Below are 23,158 nucleotides of genomic sequence, written 5' to 3'. Positions count from 1 at the left end.
GCCACAAATACAAAAGTAAATCTCTCAGCTTGAATATTGTCTGCCACAGGAATTTTGCTGTGAAATTGATGATGAGTGCAGGGCCAGAAAACTGAAATCTTACATTCTTGCACATGAGTAAGGTTCCAGGCCCTTACTCATGTGCAAGAACCAGTTCAAATCTTGATTGTGACCAGTCACTCGGTGCAGCCTGGCTGGTGGGAATTGCGTTGAAGGGCAAAGGGAAATCTTCGTAATCACTTGTGAAAGCAGAAATAAATTGAAACTAATAGAAAGATTCAGCCAATCCCAGCTAAAGCACTGGAGATGGTCAACTTTTTATGATCATCCTCTCATTCTATATGTCTAATATTTTTTTTAAATCACATATTCTCTCTATAAGAAGTAGAACAAAACAAAAAATTTTATTTAGTTTAAACAAATCTAGTATAAATATTATTTACTTTTGTCCTTCTATATAAGATGTTTAGTATGCAATAAATACTTATGAATACATACAAAGAAGCCAAAAAATGAGACCTATAATCAAGAGAAGAAACAATCAATACAGGCAGACTTATAGATGTTAAAGAACAGGAATCCAAAATCACAATTATAAAGAATTATATGTTAAAAACATACAGAAGAAATTTTAGAATACATAGAAATTTTTATAGAAGAAAAGGTAGATATAATTAATAACAGTTGGCAAGTTTCTGCAGAGAAATGAAACCTTAAAAAGGTACCAAGTCAAAATTTATAAAACTGAAAAATATCAGAGTGTCAGAGAATTGTGGGCCAATATCACTTGATTCAACATATATGTAACTGCATCCAAAAAGAGAGAGAGAGAATAGGAAAAAATAGGTATTTGAAAAGATATTAGCCAAGTATTTTCTGAAATCAATGGAAGTTATCAACTCTTAGATCCAAGAAACTCAGTGAACCCCAAGCAGAAGAAACATAAAGTAAAACACATTTATGTACATCATAGTCAAATGACTGAAAAACGAAGATCTAAAAGGAAATGTTAAAAACAGTGGAACAAAAACATTACGTTTAGGAAAACAACACAAATGATGGCAGAATTTTCACTAGTAACAATGGAAGCCAAAAGACAGTGGTATCTTAAAAGGGCTGAAAGAAAGAAAAAATTATCAATCCAAATGATAAAGTAGTTAGCTTTAAGCAATAAGTTACCACTGATTTTGATTTCTTCTACATACTTTTACATTTTCTATAGCAATTTCATTGTTATTATAATTTAAGAACATTTTTATTTTTGTTATTATTTTTTTTTACACAGGGCCTTGCTCTGTCACCCAGGCTCCAGTACAGTGGCATGATCACGGCTCACTACAGCCTTGAAATCCTGGGTGCAAGCAATCCTCCCACCTCAACCTTCCAAGTAGTTAGGACTACAAGTGCATGCCACCACGCCTGGTTAACTTTTGTATTTTGTATTTTATAGAGATGGTGCTTCGCCACATTGTCCAGGCTGGTCCTGAACCCTTGGGCTCAAGTGATCCACCCACCTTGGCCTCCCAAAGTGCTGAGACTGTAGGCATGAGTCACTGTGCCGGGCAAAAAGATTCTTTTTTTTTTTTTGAGATGGAATTTTGCTCTTGTTGCCCAGGCCGGAGTGCAATGGCACTATCTTGGCTCACTGCAACCTCTGCCTTCTGGGTTCAAGTGATTCTCTTGCATCAGCCTCCCAAGTAGCTGGGATTACAGACATGTGCCACCACGCCTGGCTAATTTTGTATTTTTAGTAGAGACAGGGTTTCTCCGTGTTGGTCAGGCTGGTCTCGAACTCCCAACTTCAGGTCATCCATCTGTCTTGGCCTCCCAAAGTGTTGGATTACAGGCATAAGCCACCGCGCCCGGCCAGCAAAAGCATTTTAAAAAGAACGAGTAAGACAAATATGGCTTATGGGTCATACTGAATATACAAGAATCCTCAGAACACTATCTGACTAATCTTTATCCTCATACCAAATATCTAAATGATTACTACTATTTTTACTAGTCTTTGGAAAATATTTATATATGAAGATTAACTAAAATAACAGAGTTTTTATGTGACAATAGCCCTTTTATAAAGAGATTAAAAGTAAGAAACAATCACATCTATTGGGGTAGGTGAGAAAACACTAATGAAAGAGGTGAAATTTGAGGTTTATTAGAAAATACTTTAAGGAAATGGAGAAAAGTTTCAGAATGAAAATTTAAAGACATATTTGAGAAATGCAAATAAATCTAGGTTTTTTCATGGAGGGATAGAGTGAGAGATTGATGTCAATAGCGGAGAATCTTGAAGGCTCTAATTTGCAGGCAATGGTGAAAGAAATGTTTACCTAATCTAACATGTTTTCAGTAAAGAAGAATTTACAAATAAGAACAATTCTAAATCTACTGGTGTGCTACATTTGATTTCTAATTGTCAGCTTGGTATTCCTTGTACTGTAAATTAACATGAGCAGATATTTATTATCTGGACAATCACTAGATCATTGTCTGACAGTAACTTGATCTGAAAAAATTATTTTGGTAGATAAAAGGATATGTAAGTGGAACTCTTTCTGAATTTATAACTTAGAACAGCAGGTACTACATTCTAAAGGTAGGTGTTAAGTCATTTAGGTTATCTGTGCAGGACTTGGAAAGAAAATGCCCCAAACTAACTCTGCCTCCTCTCCAAGATGAGCTTCTCATTGTTCATCTCTGAATTGTGTAAGAAAAGGGTAAGTTTATGAGCGAGTCTTATTTGGAAGATTTCTTAGCTAGGGTTTCTTAAAGCTTCTTTTTACAGAACTACTTGGAGAATCTGTTATGTATTTCCCCAGGATGTGATGTGGTAGCAGACACTGGTAGCTGACTCATGCCTAAAAATTCTAAAGGTTAGTGGACAGAAGGAAGAGAGTGCTACATTGAGGGGACCTGTGTTTGTACAATTTAATAAGCAAAGAGTCATTAAATTGAGGGAGTTTTCCCCTGACCCAAAAAGACCCATGAAAAATAATCAGCCCATGGAAGCAACCCAACTGTTCATTAATGTATGAATGAAAAAACAAAATTGGTATATAATTACAATGGAATATTATTCAGCCTTAAAAATGAGGGAAATTCTTACACATGCGACAACATTAATGAACCTGGAATACATGCCAAGGGAAATAAGCCAGTCACAAAAGGACAAATATTGCATGATTCTATTTATATGAGGCAGCTACAGTAGTCAAATTCATAGACTGAAGTAGAATGGTGGTTGCCACAGGCTGAGGAGAGGGAATGGGGATTTAGTGTCTCATGGGTACAGAGTTTCAATTTGGGAAGATGAAAAAGTTCTGTAGATGGATAGTGGTGATGGTTGTACAACAATGTGAATGTACTTAGTACTATACACTTAAAAATGGTTAAAATGATAAATTTCATGTGTTTATTTTACTACTATTAAAAACAACAACAACAAAAAACAACCTTCACCAAGACGACTGCCTAGAGAAGTGAGCTGACCTTCACAGAGGGAGGGGTCAGGATGGGCCACTGGAAGCCAGGAATGAGAATGGATAATAGGCTGCCAGTCAGGAGAGGCAAATCCACAAGTAATTGCTAACAGGAGATTCCCAGCCAGGTAGTTCTCTGAAGAATTTATGAAAGCGGCTCATTACAAAAAGAAAATGTTGGTGTCCGACACAGATGGCCCTGAAATCTGGTTAGGAAATCATAAGACTTCACCCTTTCATCCTCGCTGCCTCTTGAGTCCTGTATCTGAGTTGGGAGACGAGATGCAGGAGGAAGAGTAAAGAAACTATGACTATGACTCTCTCCCAACTACAGGTTTCTAAGTGAGGGGAAGGGAAGAAGCTCAGAGACAATTTAACACCTGTGTGTGCCAAAAAAGTGGTGGAATCGTACTAGAGAGTTTATACCAGGAATAGGGATGATTGATTCAACAGAGTAAGTTTAAAGGAAGAGGAGTGAGAAAGAATGAAGTGGCATTCTACTTGTAGCCTCTGAATCTAACTCTTTCACCCAATGAGAGAAAAATCTCTCCTTGGAGCTTAGACGATTCCTGATTAAAGAATCACTGCTTCCACTTCTCTTCTTCTGCCTTACCTTCAGGAAGTTAGATTGGCTTCTTCATCCTCATCTAAAGATATATCCCATGGAAGATGGTATCTAGGAAGAGATCTAACATTCTCCCCAAATGAAAGCAACTCTGTATCTGTACTCATAGCTTGTGAAGGAGGAAGGGAATACAGAGGTGATGTTACGCCAGTCTGTGGTCAGCAAGACTGCCACTAAGTAGTTCTCCCAAAATAGGCCAAACTTTTCCATTCCAGAATGTTGCCATGGCAAAAAATTATTATTTGAATAAATAATATATTTATTTGATATACTTTTATCGAGTACCAATTGTATATAGAATACTGAAAGGAATAAAAGCTAGATAAGACATGATCACACACTTCAAGGCACATATGTTTTATCAGAGGTAAACATACAGCCTCGTAATTAACAACACAGGGCAAACAGAGGAACAAAATAACTTTGGGATTGGGTGGTTTATAGAGGAGATTACACTTACACTGTGCTTTGAATGATGGGAAAATTTTGCGTGGATATGGCATAATTGGAACAGAGAAAGACAAAAGTGAAGGAGAGTGGAGATGGCAGAGAAATAGGTAGCCGATCTTCAGACTATGAAGTCACTGGGTTTGTAAGCAGCATATAATACTCTAAGAAGAGAAATGAGAACCAGGGGTAGGAAAGTAGTTTGTTATGAGATTTCTGAGGGCCTCAAAGGCCAGGACACTTGTACTTTAAAAGGTAATGGGGGAGTAATTTAAGGTCTATGATTGGGTGAGTAATGAAATCTAAAGCATGTTTTAGGAAGAACAAGTAGAAGGCTATTGCAATTGCCCAGTGCAGAGGTAATGGAGCCCTTAAGTAGGATGGTTGCTTTGGCAATTGGAAAGGTGAAAATAGATGGGAAAGGCTTTGGGGAGGAAGAATAAATGGGGCTTGGATCCTGAGTGCATCTGCCTTTTTGTCATTCTCTCTTTGACCCTCATTTCTCCCCCTTTGGATTCTAAAGCTGTATGCAGTGTCCCTTAGCATACAGACTTATATTTTCTGGAAAATTTCTCATCAGTATTAGGTAAGGCTTCATTTGCAGTAACTATGAAAGACACCCAAAAGGACAATTCCTGATGTTCAAAATGAGGAAGTAATATTCTACATCTACATCCACATCTGTATTGTATTTTATCTGTATTGTGGCTTTTAGAAAAAGGTTCCACCTTTTACCTAAGAATTTCTACTCTCAGAAAATGTGAACATACACTAGCATAGCTCTTCTGAAGCTCTTGGTCATATAGAATGGAAATTAGAATAATAAAATTAAAGTGATTAAAAATGATAGTAAATTCCTCTCTTTGTTCCATTATTCAGCTTTAAGAGCATTTCTGCTCTCTAAGAGGCTTAGAGTATTAATTTTATATATTTAGGACAAAGGATTTTAACAATAGAATTATATAATTAAATTATGAGAAATTAAAAACTTATCAAAATAATTGAGTTGATAATTCAATTGTTAAACAAAATCTGGATACTGTATTAGTCACTCCAATTTTTAAAGGCCAGAACAGTAGAAAATGTTTTATATGCTTACATTTCTGTTTCTCACCATGTGTAAATTATGACTGAAATGAGTTGAAGTTGCCAATATGTGACAACAAGGAAGGGACTGCCTTGCATGACAAGTCTTTTGGGGGAGCTTTGTCCTTGGAGATGTCTAGCTTTTCAAGACCTGTTCTGTTTCTGACATGGTAAATTTTGTATTTCTATGCCGTAGTCTTTTCTGCAGGTGCATAGATAGTAACACAAGCTGCAGACAATGGGCCTGCATTGAGCAAGCGGTAGTGCCCGGAGCAGCTGCACTTGCAGTGCTTCTGGGATGTTCAGTGGTGTGACGAAGCAGCATGTATCACAGAACTGGGAAACAGGCGATCTGTTTTCAGCTCTGACTTTAAGCAGGAAGTGATTTTCCTGATAAAACAGGCAAAACAGGCCGGGCGCGGTGGCTCAAGCCTGTAATCCCAGCACTTTGGGAGGCTGAGGCCGGTGGATCACAAGGTCAACAGATCGAGACCATCCTGGTCAACATGGTGAAACCCCGTCTCTACTAAAAATACAAAATATTAGCTGGGCATGGTGGCATGTGCCTATAATCCCAGCTACTCAGGAGGCTGAGGCAGGAGAATTGCCTGAACCCAGGAGGCGGAGGTTGCAGTGAGCCGAGATCGTGCCATTGCACTCCAGCCTGGGTAACAAGAGTGAAACTCTGTCTCAAAACAACAACAACAACAACAACAACAACAACAACAACAACAAAAACAAAAACAAAAACAGGCAAAACAGGCAAAAGAAAAAATTATGGCTCCCCAATCAGAATAGTCTTACAGGAAATCTTGGGCTAAGCAGACAAAACTCAATGGAGATGAAGGACTGCAGGCGCACTGGTTGGTAAGAACAACTAACTTTTATTAAGAACAAATTATAACTAAACACTCTTTCTAAACACTTATCCTGCATTATTTTTTTTTGTAACTTTTAAAATAGGTGTAAATTTTTTTTAATGTTTAATTTCTGTGGGTACATGGTAGGTGTATATATTTGTGGGGAAAACAGGCTTCTTATACCCATTTGACATATGAAAAAAAAGAGATGGAGAGATTAAGTAGTTTGCCCACGATCGATAGCTACTGAATCAGGATTCAAGCCTAATTAACTGCTCAGGCTAATACTAAAATCAACATTAAATCTTCTCCCTACACTGCCTTTTGCATGGATAAAGTCAGCAACCTCCTTCTGCAGGGGATACTGACACAAAGCAAGATCTTTTGCATTAAAAGTGTACTTAAAGCAATGAAGTTCTGGTTTAGAAATAGGCAGATTGATGGAACAAAGTAACATGTGAAGAAATGTACTTGAATATATATATATATATATATATATATATATATATATATATGAATTTATATAATTTAATGTGGTATTTCATATTGTTTGAGTAGACAGATAAGCTAGATATGAGCAGGAGGGCAGTCTCCTGAGAAAAGGGAGGTTTGGAAAAATCTCATACCCCAGAGACCACCCAAAACATGCATCCTAGTTATGAGCAGAGAGGAAGAGAAATACCTATGCAGAAAGAGATACCCCTTAAGACTCCCAGTAATCATTCATGCTGCAATTAACCCATCAGAATGTAGCTAGCTACATTAGGGGAAAGAGGGAAAAAGGAGAAATTTTTGCACTTGTTGCACCTAAGAGATACACAGGTGCAATAAGTACAGATTTAACCACTTTCCAACCTTGTTCAGGTGGTGATAATGAGTAAGATTATGTAGAATTCATATTCAACACTGGCCAGTATATACATGTGAACTAACTGTAGGGAAGGATCCCACAAATTTGGGGTGGAAACTAGGTGGGGGAAAAGGTGGGGACTTAAGGCAGAAGTGGGAACTAGACAAAGACAAAGGTGGAGACTTGAGGCAGAAGCAGAAACTTGAAGAAACAGTGCCCCAATAACCACAATGCAGAAATCCCAGGGCTGCAGCTGGCTTATTCCCTCTGGAACAGCTTGCTCTGCCTCATCTTTCAGCGTGCACTGTCTCTGCTTCTACCCAACCCTTGCTGCTACTACTCCTGTTTCTCCAGCTAGACCAGCCTGCTCCTCTCCTGGAGTGTCCTTAGGTCAACCAACTCTGTAATCTTTATTTGCTTTCAATAAATCTTTTGCTTACATTAATAATTGGCCTCTTGGCTAAATTCTTCTCCCCAGCAAGACAAGAACTGAGTCCTGCACCTCCTGGTAACAAAATCATTAGGAAAAGTACCCAGTATTAAATAAATATATGGAAATCAATGGCTGTTTGGGAGAAAAAATACAGTTAAAGGCCCTATCTTTTTATGTTTAAAATTTATTTCTAGTGAGCTCTGAGTGTTTTAGAGACTATACTCTGCCCCATTTGTGGGGATTATTAGTCTTTCCTGAGAATTTATGTGGAGAATATTACTTTCAGAGGATGTACCACAAACGTAAGTATTTTTGTTAAAAATGCTTTGGGAATAGGATATTTCCCAAAGAGAACAGTGTGGTTCTGTCTCTTGAGACTCATGAACACACAGCAAGACATGTATTCCCATTAACTCTAGGCCATGAACTATGTGTGCTCCCTTTCTAAGGAAGGAAAGGATTCTCGGGTGGTTTTTGTTACTGAGTACTGTGGAATGGATTATTTCCCTCCACTCTTGTTGCTAACTGGAAAAACACACACACACACACACACACACACACACACACATTGCAATAAGGTTATGGGATTGAAAGAGCTACGTTTAGACACAGCTGTTTTGGGGTCAAGGTCAAGCAGGACAAAAATGGAAGAGAATAAGGAAAAATGAAAGAACACAAGGAGAAGAGAACCTGGCTACCCCTGAGTGAAGAATCTTTCCTTAGCCACAGTGGAAAAGGGGAAAGGGCTAACCCAGAACCTCGGAAAGAAGAGATAGGAATGACAGAGGGTAACGCGGCATTTGGTTCCATTCCTCCTGGCTTTCTCTCTCTCTCTCAGCTCTGTTATTACCATTTTACTTTAAAAAAATTTTTGCTGGATCATTTATAGTCTTATAAAGTAGCTCAAATCTTTTATGGGACTAAGCAGGTTATAAATACATACTTTTAATATAAATATTTATAAAAATATGCTTACACATATTCATGTATAATAAATACATAAATTTAAAAATATATATTTATTTAGAAGTTAATGTATATTATAATATATGTATATCTCATTCCTGAATTTGGGTTTAGTAGTTCTCAAAAAATAATTTTTTTGTCTGTATAAAGTCCTCAGGATAAGAAATCCTTCCAGATACTCTTGAATGTGGATTCCTAAGCCAGGGAGTGCGGTAGACACCACCTTATCACTAGTGTCAAGAATTTTGTACTCAGTGGGGTGGGAGTTGGTTGACAGTGGAAGGGGTGAGAGCAAGATGGTAACGCCATAATTCTGACTGGGAATGCCACTTTCGACACTGGCACAAAATAAAGCATGTGGAACATACGAGTCATCACCTATAAATCACCTTCTTGAAAGTTTAAGATTGTCACAAAGCTAAGAGTTGGGTTGGAGATTTGGCAGAGTTGATAATAATTTTTGTGTCTAAGGACAGAGAGATCTGAGTTACATAAACGAGAAGTGTTCACTATGAACTGAAATAACCAATTCATGGGTAAGGAGACTGAGGCTAGACATTCTAGGGTACATGAGTGTTTTCTAGATAATGGTAACTGTGGCTCATTGGAGCAGGAGCAGTGCCAGTAAGAGTGGTGCCTTTTACTGAATCTTCCCATCTGGAGGTAAATGGCCATTCATGCTGCAACTCAGTTATTCTAGCTCCTTCTCAAGAGGATGACGATGTGCCAGAGGTAGGTGAGGAATAAGAATATAGGTATATGTAAGGTGTTCCCTCTTTGTGTGTTAATTATACTGTGACATAATGAAGTAGGATTTAGATGGAACTAGTGTATGGTGTGTCTTCTTTTTATAGCTATAGATACTAAACCATAATGGGTGAAGCAACACTGGAGATCAGAATTTGATGATGGTGAAGGAGGCATAACTCAACATTTGCTGTTCTAAATTCCTGTATTTTGCTATTTCCCCCCAATCCATGGTGATTTCTCAGTAATAAATACAATACTACAAATAATAATAGCATTATTTCTATGATTTTATTGAATGCTTATTAACATCTTCATATGCCTCATCTCATTTAATTCTCACAAGTGAGGCAGATGACAGATCCAGGATTTGAAAACAGTTTTGCACACAGACCTTATTGCTCTACTAATGAGTCTTATCAGTTGGTTGCATGTTTACAGTTCACCCATTTATTGATTTATCCTATAGATACTGTTTTTAGTCCTTACTGTAAAAAAAAATTACATATGAACAAAGCAGGGCTATCTCAGAAGGACGAAAAGCATCCCTTACCTTGACTCTTTCCTTCCTCCTTTTTTCCCTCCCACCCTTCATTCAAAAATTATTCAATAAATCCCTTCTTTGTGCTAAGCACCCTGCTAGGCATTGCAAATAAAAATCCCTGTGCTTCTAGAATTCATAATTTAGCCAGAAAATTAAAAGCACATACATAGATAACTATAATTTTATATCTTGTACATCTCAAATCAGAGTAGTGAAGGTAACATCGATTTGCCTACTTCTTACATCTGGCTTAACACACAGAATATTTTGAAGATTTCCTATGCATCATATCATACTCTTCTATATCTTGGCGCTGACATTTTATTTTGCCTACTTAATAAGCATTTCATAGATATAAAGAAAATCTTTGGTAAAATCTACAGAGCAGGCTGGGCGTGGTGGCTCAAACCTATAATCGTAGCACTTTGGGAGGCCGAGGTGGGCAGATAACCTGAGGTTAGGAGTTCAAGACCAGCCTGGCCAACACAGTGAAACCCTATCTCTACTAAAAATATAAAAATCAGCTGGGCATGGTGGTGGCTGCCTATAATCCCAGCTACTTGGAAGGCTGAGGCAGGAGAATCGCTTGAACCTGGGAGGCAGGGGCTGCAGTGAGCTGAGATCACACTACTGCACTCCAGCCTGAGCAACAGAACAAGACTCCATCTCAAAGAAAGGAAAAAAAAAGTCTACAGAGCAGAAGCTAGAAGAAAAAATAAGTCTTGGGTCAAAACAAGCATCTGAGATTTAGGGGAGATTAGAACTGCTCTTTCGGAGCTTAATGGGTCTGAGAGGACACATGTGCAGACATGGGAACAGGTCCATGTTCTTGATGGGACATGTGCTGGCGGAGGGAGGCAGAAAGAGAATCAGATAATGACAGGAGCAGCTTTCCCCACCTAGGTCACATATCCTTGTAGTGAAATTTTCTCCTATGATAAGAAAAGTTGTGACTTTACAGAATATACACACATATATATATATATATATATATATCTTTGAATCTAAGTTTAAAATAAATTTTAAATCCTGCTGAATTATCTTTGGATTATCACTATTTAATAAATATAATTATAAAAATCTATATCTAAATATAGGACATATATGAATAGACTTCAGGGTATCTGTGAACCCTATGCAACATTGTGTTTTTCTAGACTTCATGAAATGTAAACCCACGACCTAAAATGATTAAGGACCAATAAATAGATAATTAAAATTTGAGACATGTAAAATTTGAGCCCCATATCCAGGGAATTTTTTTCCTTCATAAATTAGAGCTAGCAGCATACAAACCTGACATAAATATTGTACTTACATCAAGAGCCACAGACTGCTTGGCCCAGGATTTCTTCACTTGATCATACATAATTGTGTTGTTGATGCCAAGTCCACAAAAGATGACAAAAGCCTAGGAAAGTACAAACCTGCTAATTAAACGTTGCAGCAACTCATTGGTAAAATCTAATATGAAAGCGGGGAGTTACCAGGGATGGGTCTGAAATACAATCTTATTGTACACAGAGGTAGGCCTTGGGGAAATAAGCATATTAAAATTCTTAATTACTATTATTATATAACAACTTTATAGCTCACACTGCGCATGAGAAAAAATTATGAATTTAATGTCATTGTAGTGAAACTACTTCATATGTTTAAACAAACTTATAGTCTGTTTAAATGGGTTCTTAATTTATTTAGGTTGTGGATGATATTAGTAAATCCATTCTATTTAACCAAAGCAACGTCTTTTAGTTGCTAGGCTATACAATATTTTGGTAAAAAGCTAAGTTAATGTAACCATGGGGTAAGTGTTAAGGGGAAGGAGGACTGAGTTAGAACCATTAATAAAGAAGCTATGAGGTATTCTTGACTAGAGAAAGATAAACATGAGTTTTCGTTCTGGCTACTGGTACAGTCTATGAGGAAGCCCATTCAAGGCTAACCTCTTCAGCTAGAGAGCATGGAAGGAATGAACGGAAGCACATAAACAAGAGAAAAGTGAAGGCGGTACACCTGGCAGAGCTGGCTTAGGGTTTCATGACTCTGAACACACATAAGCGAGACAAGAATAAGACAATAACAATTGGAGAAAAGGAGAGGGAAATTCTTTTTTTTTTTTTTTTTTTTTTTTTTTTGAGATGGAGTTTCGCTCTTGTTGCCCAGGCTGGAGTGCAATGGCGCGATCTCGGCTCACCGCAACCTCCGCCTCCTGGGCTCAGGCAATTCTCCTGCCTCAGCCTCCTGAGTAGCTGGGATTACAGGCACGCGCCACCATGCCCAGCTAGTTTTTTGTATTTTTAGTAGAGACGGGGTTTCACCACGTTGACCAGAATGGTCTCGATCTCTCGACCTCGTGATCCACCCGCCTCGGCCTCCCAAAGTGCTGGGATTACAGGCTTGAGCCACCGCGCCCGGCCAAGGAGAGGGAAATTCTGTAATAAAGTTAGGATAAAAATAATGGATGGTTACAAAATAATCCAATTCATAAAAAAATAGGATCAAATCTCACTTAAGCATTTATACATTCCTTAAATCTTCCTGTAAATTCTGTCCTTCATTTAAGTATAATAATAATTGATTAATAATTATTTGTCTTTTCAAATTTGGGCAAGCCTCAACCAGGGGACTATTGATGACTCCGTATAAATCTTGGTTTATACATTTATTTTCTTACCTCAAAAAGTCGTTGATCTGCATCATCAAAAGGTTTCCCATCAAGTCTATTTAACACTTGAGCCACTCCTGTGGGAAAAGAGTGAATTATGTGGTCATTTTTAGTACTAGACATTGTTTCTCTAATAGAGTAACCCACAGATAACTCTATGCTTCCTTTAGGGAACTACACTCAGTTTAAACTCTGGTCTCTCAAGTGCCTGCTGATTTCATGAGAATAAATCTGAGGTGTGCAGTCTATCTTCAAGGCTGATTTATTTAGACTAGATCTCAGTAGAGTTTGGAGTTCTACCAAGGCATTAATCTGATTCTAGATGACTAGTTACAGTAACTTGAATATATCCCCCCTATATTAATAAGTATGTTTGTGTGTGTGTGTGTGTGTGTGTGTGTGTATATATATATATACACATATGTATTTGTGTGTATACATATGAGAATATATATATATACACACACACAATTATATATACAACCTAGTATAGATGTAACTGAATATGTGTGTGTATTCAGTTACATATATATTTCAACTGAATATATGAATATATATGTGTGTTTGTATATATATATATATATATATATATATATATATTTCATTTTCTGAAGCACAATACTTGAGAGGGGCAGTATGGCATCGTACCTAAGAACAAAAGCTTTGGACTTAGATGGTCTAGGTTCAAACTTTAACTCCACCATCAGGTGTGTGACCTTGGGGACGTTACCTAACTTTTTTAGCACGCAATTTCCTCATCTGTAAAATGGAGATTAAAATGTTAACTGTCTAAGAGGGTTATGACGATTAAATGAGAAAATGTTAGAATGTTTGTAAAGCACTTAGCATATTGCTTCACTCAGAGTAAATATTCAAGAAATGTTAGGAACTACAAACAATAAAAGCTGATTAATACAGTTAACCCTCAAAGCAAGGTTAGTTCTGTTGCCTGCTACCAATGGGGTACATGTAATTCTAAAAATTTAATTTATGAGTGGTTACTATTTCCAATGTTCACTTTTAGCATTATACCAGATGTTTTAGGGCATGAATTTCAAAACACACAAGTTTAACAAGAAAAATCAACTACCTTGAAAACCATTAGCCTTTGTCCTCATTTAGCACAGAGGGAAAAAAAAACAGCTATAATTCTAAAATATGCTTGTATTTTTAAAAACACCCAACTTCCCACCAGGGAGGTAGGTCATCCTATGCTAGAAGATATATATATATATATGTATATGTGTGTGTGTGTGTGTGTGTATATATATATATATATATATATAAAATGAAACACAAAACTATTAGCATGTAACCAGGAAAACTATGGTTCTAATTTGGAAGTAATAATGGATGTTTACCACTAGGATTGAAATGTAGAACTGTGAGATTGCCATGGAATATCAACAGATAACACATGGTGTTTCTTATAAACTTTCTCTTTAAACATAAATTTATTTAAAACTCTGTGCATGATGTGGTTTAATTATTTGTACTAGAAGCTTAGATCCCAAATCTTAGAATATTCTTCATCTTCAATAATGTATCAATATTTTTATGCAGATTAAGCTGATGAAAAAAATTATCTCAGAATTCAGATCTTGACAACACTAACAGAATATTAAATCCTTTAATAAGCAGCAGTGCTTTAGACTTTAACAGGCAATTTTAGAGGGAAGCAGAGATAGGCAAATAGATGCATTAGTTACCAAATGAATTAGTGTTCTTATGTCTCTTAGGAAAAAAAGTCACATTTTTATTGTGTTTCAATAATTTCAACTAATTATGCCATCCTTCATGACTTCTCTATTTCAACCATGAATTCTTGCTGGGGCTTCTTTCTTGACTTTAATGCTTTCCTGGTCGAATTTTTTGAGGAGAAGGAAAGGGGAATGGAGGAAGTAAAAATTGGAAGCTGTTTTTCACCCATGATTCCTTTATTATGGGAAAATATGGCCTATTTGAGAACTGCCCAGGCAGAAAGATGTATGCTCAGTATATGTCCAATAGATAGTGTTCTTTATTCCTTTGCCTTTACACCATGTATAAAAGCACAGATATAAACACATTGACATAGTAAGAAAGTCTGTACTAGAAGTTAGGAAGCCTGAGTTTTAATCTTGACCTTCTACTAACTTTGTAGTTTTCTTGAAGTCATTTCTCTCTCTCTCTCTTTAATTTTTTTATCCTCTCTCTCTCTCTCTGCCACTACTTCCACAAGGTGAGGTAAAAGAGTTCTATTGGTTGAAAACTCAGATTTTCTTCAACTTTAAAATTTATTGGTTCTTTCAACTTAGTAATTATTTGTTCAAGTTGTGGTTAATGTTGATTCTTCAGGAGTCTGCACTTATGAGATTATACAAGAGTGTGAGACACAGTTTGATGAGTCCTGGGTGTAAAAAGAGGGAACACGCACAAAAGATACGGGAGTACTTTAAAGCAAATTTCTGTTTCTTTATTCAAGAAGTTTAATTATTTAGGTAATTTCTTACCAATTATTTGGTGGTTGCTATTCCAAATAGGGACACAGAGAACAGATCTTATGTGAAAACCAGATATCTGGTCTGCCTAGAAAACAAGAAAGAAGTTAATTAAAATTGAATATTAACTATTCATTTTTGATTTACATTTTACCATTCTGTATAACAGATATTCAAAAATAACTTTTAAAAAGTTTTTTTATACATTTTAACTTAATTTTGTAATGCAAAAACTCACTTACCTGCCTCCTTCATCACAATGAACATCCTACAGAAATCAAACCCAAGCCAAATATGAATCAACCAAAAAAATCCCAAACCAACATGACCTCCTCCAATCCCTGTAGCCATAGAGAACTGGACATGAAACTGTCTTAATCAAGACCACCCCAGCAGGCAAGAATTCCAGCAACTGTTTCTTTTCTGAGTATTTAAAGCACTTTAATTAAACCAGTGGTCACCATTTATCTTTGACTGAGCACACTTGTTAGTAAAAAAAAGTTTGTGCTTATAATGCTATCATATTTACATTTACTTTTAACACTGTATATTTTTACTGTTACTAGATTATCACATATGTTGTCAAATGTATATACAAAAAAGGTAAGATAAATGTAGAGGCTTGAAGATCTTCCTACTGTTCCTCAACAGATACCAGGAGGTGACAGATTTAAAATGCAGAGATATAATTATCAATATCAAACATTGAGTAACAAACACCATTTAATATTAAAAACAATAGTCAATATTTGAATTGTTAGAGAGAAACTGCTAAGAGTGAAAGGGTCTTAGTCAGTTAATATGACCTTGATTTTCAGTGAGAAAGGTCAATCTACTGTTCCAATACAATAGGAGAAAACAAGAAGATACCAAGATTTTGGATCATGGATATTGAGATAAAAAAACATTTTAAACTATTTTTTGTTTAAGGTAAAAGTGACATATTTTAAACGCTTGAAACTAAAAGTTAATTTACACACCTAAATCTTATATTTGGATGTCTTTCTTTTTGACATTTCTCTTTGGTATGTTAATTTTCTAGATACCTTCTATTCATTGTGCCAATATGTTAGTTTCTATTTTTCAATGTTTTTCGAAGATGGATGTAGAAAGGCCCCAAAAATTGTAAGTACACAGTTTAATGGATTTTTTACAAAATGAATAGACCTATGCAACTACCATCAGGATCAAGAAACAGAATATTATCACCACCCCAGAAGCACCTCCATGCCCCTTCCCTCTTCCCAAAAGACAATCACTATATGGCCTTCTAACACCATACATCAGTTTGCTCTCTCTTAACTTTATATAAAATGAATCACTGAATGTGTGTTCTTTTGTGTCTGGTTTCTTTTGCATATTATGTTTTTGAGATGCATTCATTTTGGTGATTTTCATGGCAGCTTCATATCCCACTATATGAATATAATATTGTTAATTCATTCTATGCTTGATAAACACTATTTGTAGCAATTACACATAATGCAATTATCAAAATTCTTGTACATACTTAGTGCACATATGCATTTTGGATAGGCATATACCTATAATAGAATTGCTGAGTTATTCACATGTTCAGCTTCAACAGATATATTTTTAAAATTTTGCAAAGTAGTGGTACCAATTTACCTTCTAACGAGAAGTGTATGAGAGTTCCAGTTAATTTACATCATCACCAATATTTGATGTTGTCAGGGTTTTTTTTAAAAAATTGACAATTCTGATAGATATGTGGTTTTATCTCCTTGTGAAAGAAATTTGATTATCTCTGATGACTAGAGTGACCATAAATCCTGGTTTAAGTCTGTTTTCCTGACACAATTATTAATAATATGCCTTTCATTCCCTAACGTGTCCAAATTTGGCCAATAAATTTATGATTTTCTTACTTATGATTAATGAAGTTGAGATACTTTTCATATACTTATCATCTACTTCTATACTTTTTCATGAAGTGCCTGTTCAGAACTTTGGCCTTTTTTTCCAGTTGGGTTGTCTGACTTTCTAAAACTGGCTTGTAAAAGTTTCTTCTATATTCTGGATAAGAGCCCTTTGCTGGGTATATGTATTAAAAATACTTTTCTTATTCTATGACTTGTTTTTCCACTCTGCTAATGGTGTCTTTTGATTCAGAGGTCCCTAATATGATTTAGTCAAATATTTCAATTTTTAAATTTATGGTTAGTAATTTTTTGGTCTTATTCAAGAAATCTTTCCATACCCCAACCTTATGAAGATATTCTTCTGTTCTTTACCTAGAATCCTTATTAACTTCCACATTTAAATTTACAATCCAACTGAAAATGATTTTCATGTATAATACGAGCTAGAAATCAAAATTTTTTTTGAAAAGCATATTCAATTTATCCACCACTGTTTTGAGTGAAAAAGCAATACCTCTCCCCATCACTCTACTATGCCATTGTTTTCATTAATCAACTGTTCATATCTATTTGGATCTGTTTCTGAACTCCCTATTCTATTCCATTGATCTAGGTATCTTTCCTTATGCCAATACCACACTGCCTTAAATAATATAGTTGTATAATAAGGCTCAGTATCTGGTAATGCAAATCCTCCAACTTTGTCCTTCTTCAAGAATGTCTTTATTATTTTTGGCCTCTGGCATTTCCATATCAATTTTAGAATCAATTTGCAGTTTATACACATACACATACATTCCTGGGATTTTTATTGGTACTTTTTGAATCTACCAATTTGGGGGAGAATTGACACCTTTAAAAAACTGAGTCTTTCAATCCATAAATATCCCTTAATTTATTTAAGGCTCTTAAAATTTCTCTTGGCAAAGTTTGGTAGTTTTCCCATGCAGCGTTTTTACACGTAATTTGTTATATATGTATCTTGATGTTTAAAAACTTAATGATATTGTAAATAATGTTAATATTTTATTTTCTATTGCTTGTAATTGGTACATAAAAATAAAATTGATGTTTTAATATTTAATTTGTATCCATCAATCTTGCTACATTCAATTATTAACTTTAATGTCTTACCTTTAAAGTGTTTTGTATTTTCCTGCCACATGATCACATCATCTTATCCTTTAATTGTTATACATTTTACCATGTAATTTTAGATTATGTGATTTTTTTTCTTTTTTAGTTTGTCCATAGAGTGAATTATATCAACTGATATTTGACAATTCCAGATGCAAAACCAAAAACATAAGCATAAATCATTCATCTGGTGTACTCTTCCCAAAAATATTTATTTATTTATTTATTTTTAATTTAATTTAATTTAATTTTTTTTTTTTTTTTGAGATGGAGTTTCACTCTTGTTACCCATGCTGGAGTGCAATGGCGCGATCTCGGCTCACCACAACCTCCGCCTCCTGGGTTCAAGCAATTCTCCTGCCTCAGCCTCCTGAGTAGCTGGGATTACGGGCACTTGCCACCAGGACCAGCTAATTTTTTGTATTTTTAGTAGAGACGGGGTTTCACCATGTTGACCAGGATGGTCTCGATCTCTTGACCTCGTGATCCACCCGCCTCGGCCTCCCAAAGTGCTGGGATTACAGGTTTGAGCCACCGCGCCCGGCCCAAAAAATATTTATTTACCACCTCCTACACACCAGACACATTGCTTAGTATTGAAGATAGAAAAAAGAATTCACATAGTCATTACACTTGAGGTACTCACAGTCTAGGAAAGATAGCAATATTGAGATAAAATCAGTGTCCAAGTAGAGGAAGTTCAAACACTGTTGGAAAGACAACAACTGATTCTGTTTAGAGAAATCAGGAACAGCTTGAGACTCTTTACAGTTGTCTTCAAAGACAACAGTGACGATGATAAGCTCACATTTGTTGGATATTCACTCTGTGTCTGGCACTCTGCTCAGCACTTTTTAATACATTATTTTATACTTTTTACAACCACCCCAGGAAGCAGGTACTGTTATCATCCTCTCTTATCAGATGAGACTTAGAGAGATTAACTGCCTTCGATGGGAGAGGCTGACTCAAAGGAACACAGCCAAAAGCAAAAACACATCCATCAAATTAACTTCCAAAAAAAAAAAAAAACTGGTTTTCTTCCTCTCCCTAAGGATAAAATCTGAATTAAGGCAATACCAGTAAGCATGAAGAGAAGAAAGCCAATTTTAGAGAGGTTTCAGAGTATAATCTATAGACTTAGGCTACCCACAGCAGCACTAGCATGGCTGGGTCCGCTTTGTTTTGCTGAGGGAGGGTCACATAGCATTGTGCCGACCACTGGGTCTGAGGCAGCATGGAGTAGTAAACAAAATTGTCTCTGACAACTCTGGGACAACAGTAGCCCCTGTCTAACCTCTCCTACAAAATTTGAGCAGCTGAGGGACAGATCACAATGAGCAAGAAGAAAAGTAACATGCAGGAAGAAAAATAATTTGGAAGCTGGTGGTGAGAAAAAAACTTTAGGCTGTTCACCAGTTAAATAAAAGAGGATGTTGTTTACCCATCACTTTTAAAGCATTACAGTTCTCCAAAAGAGTTTTTTATTCTGGGAAAGTGGGAGTACACACTCTCCCATCCCCATGGAGGATGACAATGAGGTTTCTGGTTTGCATAAAGGTGGAAGAGTTCCTTGAAGTGGAGAACACAGGAAATTTGAGGGAAATAATACAAACTCCCAATGGACACATGTTACAAGTGAGAGAGGCTGGAGATACTAATCTTGGAGTCATCAGTTCTCTGTGTTAATTGCATGGGTAAAATCACCAAGAGAAAATTTGTCCTACAAAAAGACTAAAAATTGAACTTTGGCGAACATAATATTTAGTGCTAGAAGAAAAAAGTGACATCAGTGACAGGGATGGACAAGAACTCCAAAGCTCATGCTTTTAACCCGAAGGCTTTACTGCATCTGTAATGTGTGAACAGATTTCTACAACCTTTCTGGAAATAGGTTTATTGATGTGTATCCAGAGCTTAAAAAGTCTAAGCACATACTCTTTGACCTATCAATTTCACATGTAGGAATTTATCCTGTGGTAATTATCAAAGCTATGCCCAAAACTTTACATGTAAAAGTGTGAACCATAGCATTATTTATCTTAGTGATTTATTAAAATTACATGAATATTCAACTGGAGGGAGTTGGTTAAGTAAATCATAGCACATTCCTACAAATATTATGCATCTAATTGAAATCATGCTATAGAAGAATAGTTACTCATATGGAAAACATTTAATGTATTAAATGATAATAGTGTACATGCCTGTGGGTATATAAAAGCATATCATATACATTGAAGAATCCCGGAAAAATTATGACCATAATAGTTTCCTCAGAATTTCTTGGCTGTCTACCGTCATACCACGCTGAATGTGCTCAAACTCGTCTGAATTTCTTGGCTATGAGAATTTTAAAATTATTGTTCCTAGTTTGTAAATTTTAGATAATAAACACAGACAATTTGTCCATAAGGGAAGAAGTTGTTTTCTAAGCAGAACTAAGGGGGAACAACAGTGTCCAATGCTATAGAATAGTCTAATAAGATAAGCACTGAAAATAGCTAACTGAATTTAGCAATACAGTAGGATAATTGAAGGCAAAAATGGTCAAGGGAAGAAAGGATATGATCAGGAATAAAAGTCAAGTGGTTAGTCCTGGAGGAGAGGAAGGTCACACTAAGAAAGCAAAGCTGCATCTATTCAGAGCTGGAGTCTTGTGTGGGCTGAGCACAGGAGGAGACAGAAGCATCAGAGAATGCAGAGGGTGTCTTTAAAGTGTTTCCACTGTGGTTGAGGAAGGAGGTCAGGCCAAGGAATGGTGATGATTTACATGCTTGATGAGCCCAACTAGGTGGAAGAAGAGAACAAGGAAGGATGGCAGAGTGTGAGGAGAGTGAATTTTTCCACTGTAATATCATTAATGCAATTCCTTAATTGGCTATTTGTGGCAGCAGCTATTGTTTCTGGAAAACTGTGCTAATCCAGGTTAGTTCATGTAACCATAAGAAACGACAAGGCCCAGGAGTCCATTTTATCCTCTGTAGGGCTGGAGGAAGAGGAGAAGGGAGATTAAAGAAGCACAAGATGTCTAAAGAATAAATTCCAAACAGGGAGAAAGAGTAATAAGCAAGTATGAAGGAAAGAATCATTCTTGTTCACCAGATAACCCCAACTCAACACATCGAATCAGTCAATGGAGCTCAAAAATGCCCATCAGCCACAGCACCCCAACAAAGTCACCCAAAGTTTCAATGCCTCAATTTTTTCATTAATATTTATCTCCTGAACACCAAAATGGTAACATTGGTTATCTCCATATTTTGACCTCACTGCTCATTGTCATCTTTGTGCTTTTTCTTGTTTTCCAAGTTGTTTTATGAAATTTTGTGTGTGAAAGGGTTTCAAAATTTATAAGGAGTTTTACAGATACAAATATTACTAATATTGAAAAGAATACCTGCCAAAAAATAACTGCTCCAATGTTCCACAGGGTGCCTGCTTGGTCATTTTTGGTTTAACATTCACACCGTTAAAATCTCAAAAGTTAGACCACATGAGACAAAGCAGCCTTTCTAGAAGGCAACAGTTAAAGTAAATATATTTCTGGGAGTGCTTAGTTCTTTCCAATTAAAGACATGTCTACTTAAAAATGTTACCTAGTTTCTGTCCTCATGGGGCCTTTCCAATTAATGGATCTAATTAAAGATGGTTCTGCTCTCGGAGCTATCAACATGTACTTGTTATATTTTTCAACCTCGCAAAGGTGGTCAAAGGATAGGTTAAAAAAATTGTTGAGAATATGATACTATTTATTAATGTTTAGTGTATTTCCTTTCTCTAGAAAGATATGTACAACTTTAACAATAATGTAAAGCAATAATCTATTGGTGAGAAACTCTAGTAACAGGACAAGCTGAGGGAGCCAATGTTCCAAGTCAGTCCCTTGATTTCCATTAAATAATAGAGAGAGAATTGAGTTTGGCCTACCTTACCTGCACCTAGGATCAGTCCTAGTGGTTTGTAGACTTGTGCCTGTACATAATTCTTTAAATTCCTAACAAAATAGATGATTGTGCTTGGAGCTGCAGTATTTTCTCCACTGCCCATGCAGCAAAGTCTGTTGGATTCTTAGAACTGTGGGACTTGTATTTGTTTTCACTACATACTGCTACCCCATTCTATATTTTATTTAAGTCTTAGTAATCTCCCTAACCCTTAACCTTCGCTCCCCTCCTGCTCATCTGTAATTCTTATGTCTACTGTCCAATCTACCCTTCTTCTCAGGAAAGGTTCTCAAACTGGTTCACACTAAGTAACAGAAACAGAAAAGCTTGCCAAGAGCAAAGGCATTTCAGCTGATCCACAGAGCTTTGTCTCTTCATGTTTTCAATTTTGCACATTTCCCTTTGTAACAGAAGCATAATTGATAGATCAGAAGGTGTTACAGAAAATAGAGAATGACTTGTCCTGCCAGGCTAGCTATCAGCAGCCACTGAATGGGAGTGCAGGAGTGCTCCACCACAAAGATCTGACAGGCAAAATGGGCTTTAATGCTCTAAGAGAGAATCTGAGCCTGGAGCCCCAATATCCTTAAGTGCTACATGACAAGGGTAAGTACTACTGAGTTGTCTATAACAGGCTTTAAAAAAAAAATCAGAAGAAACTTTACGTGGAAGAACTTCATGGGACTGAAGAGCTACAGAGTTCAAGTAACACCACCTTAGTGTTAACTGTGTAACTCTGGGCATTGGCCTTCCATGGCAGAGGAAATCTAGGTGCTAATGGGTTTCCCGCCTCTCCTGAATTTGTAACAAATAAATGGACCACAAAATCCATCCATGCATAAGGCCTGCCCACTTTTTAGTTAATTTCTGACATTCCCTTTGCTGAATGAACCTTTACTATTTACATGTTGAGTCCAAGTGCTCATTTTTATTGTAGGCAAAAGCAAATGTTTGCATGTGATGGCTCTGAATATTCTCTCCAAAACTATACAAATGTAAG

The 23,158-nt window shown here is 36.4% G+C and overlaps 1 protein-coding gene across 1 annotated transcript in view; it reads right to left on the bottom strand.

The window, feature by feature from the left end:
- Window positions 1-23,158, bottom strand: part of PDE11A (phosphodiesterase 11A) — a 392,053-nt gene that overhangs the window by 166,192 nt on the left and 202,703 nt on the right. The window contains exons 7-9 of the mRNA XM_039469872.2: window positions 15,204-15,279; window positions 12,721-12,788; window positions 11,362-11,454 (exon numbers count right to left, since the gene is read on the bottom strand). Coding sequence (XP_039325806.1) covers window positions 11,362-11,454; window positions 12,721-12,788; window positions 15,204-15,279 — 237 coding nt within the window. The remainder of the gene's footprint in view (window positions 1-11,361; window positions 11,455-12,720; window positions 12,789-15,203; window positions 15,280-23,158) is intronic.

Source organism: Saimiri boliviensis, chromosome 5 (genome assembly GCF_048565385.1).
Source record: "Saimiri boliviensis isolate mSaiBol1 chromosome 5, mSaiBol1.pri, whole genome shotgun sequence".
Taxonomy (NCBI): Eukaryota; Metazoa; Chordata; class Mammalia; order Primates; family Cebidae; genus Saimiri; species Saimiri boliviensis.
Note: the sequence above shows the minus strand (reverse complement) of the source record. Positions and strands in the feature narration are given on the sequence as shown.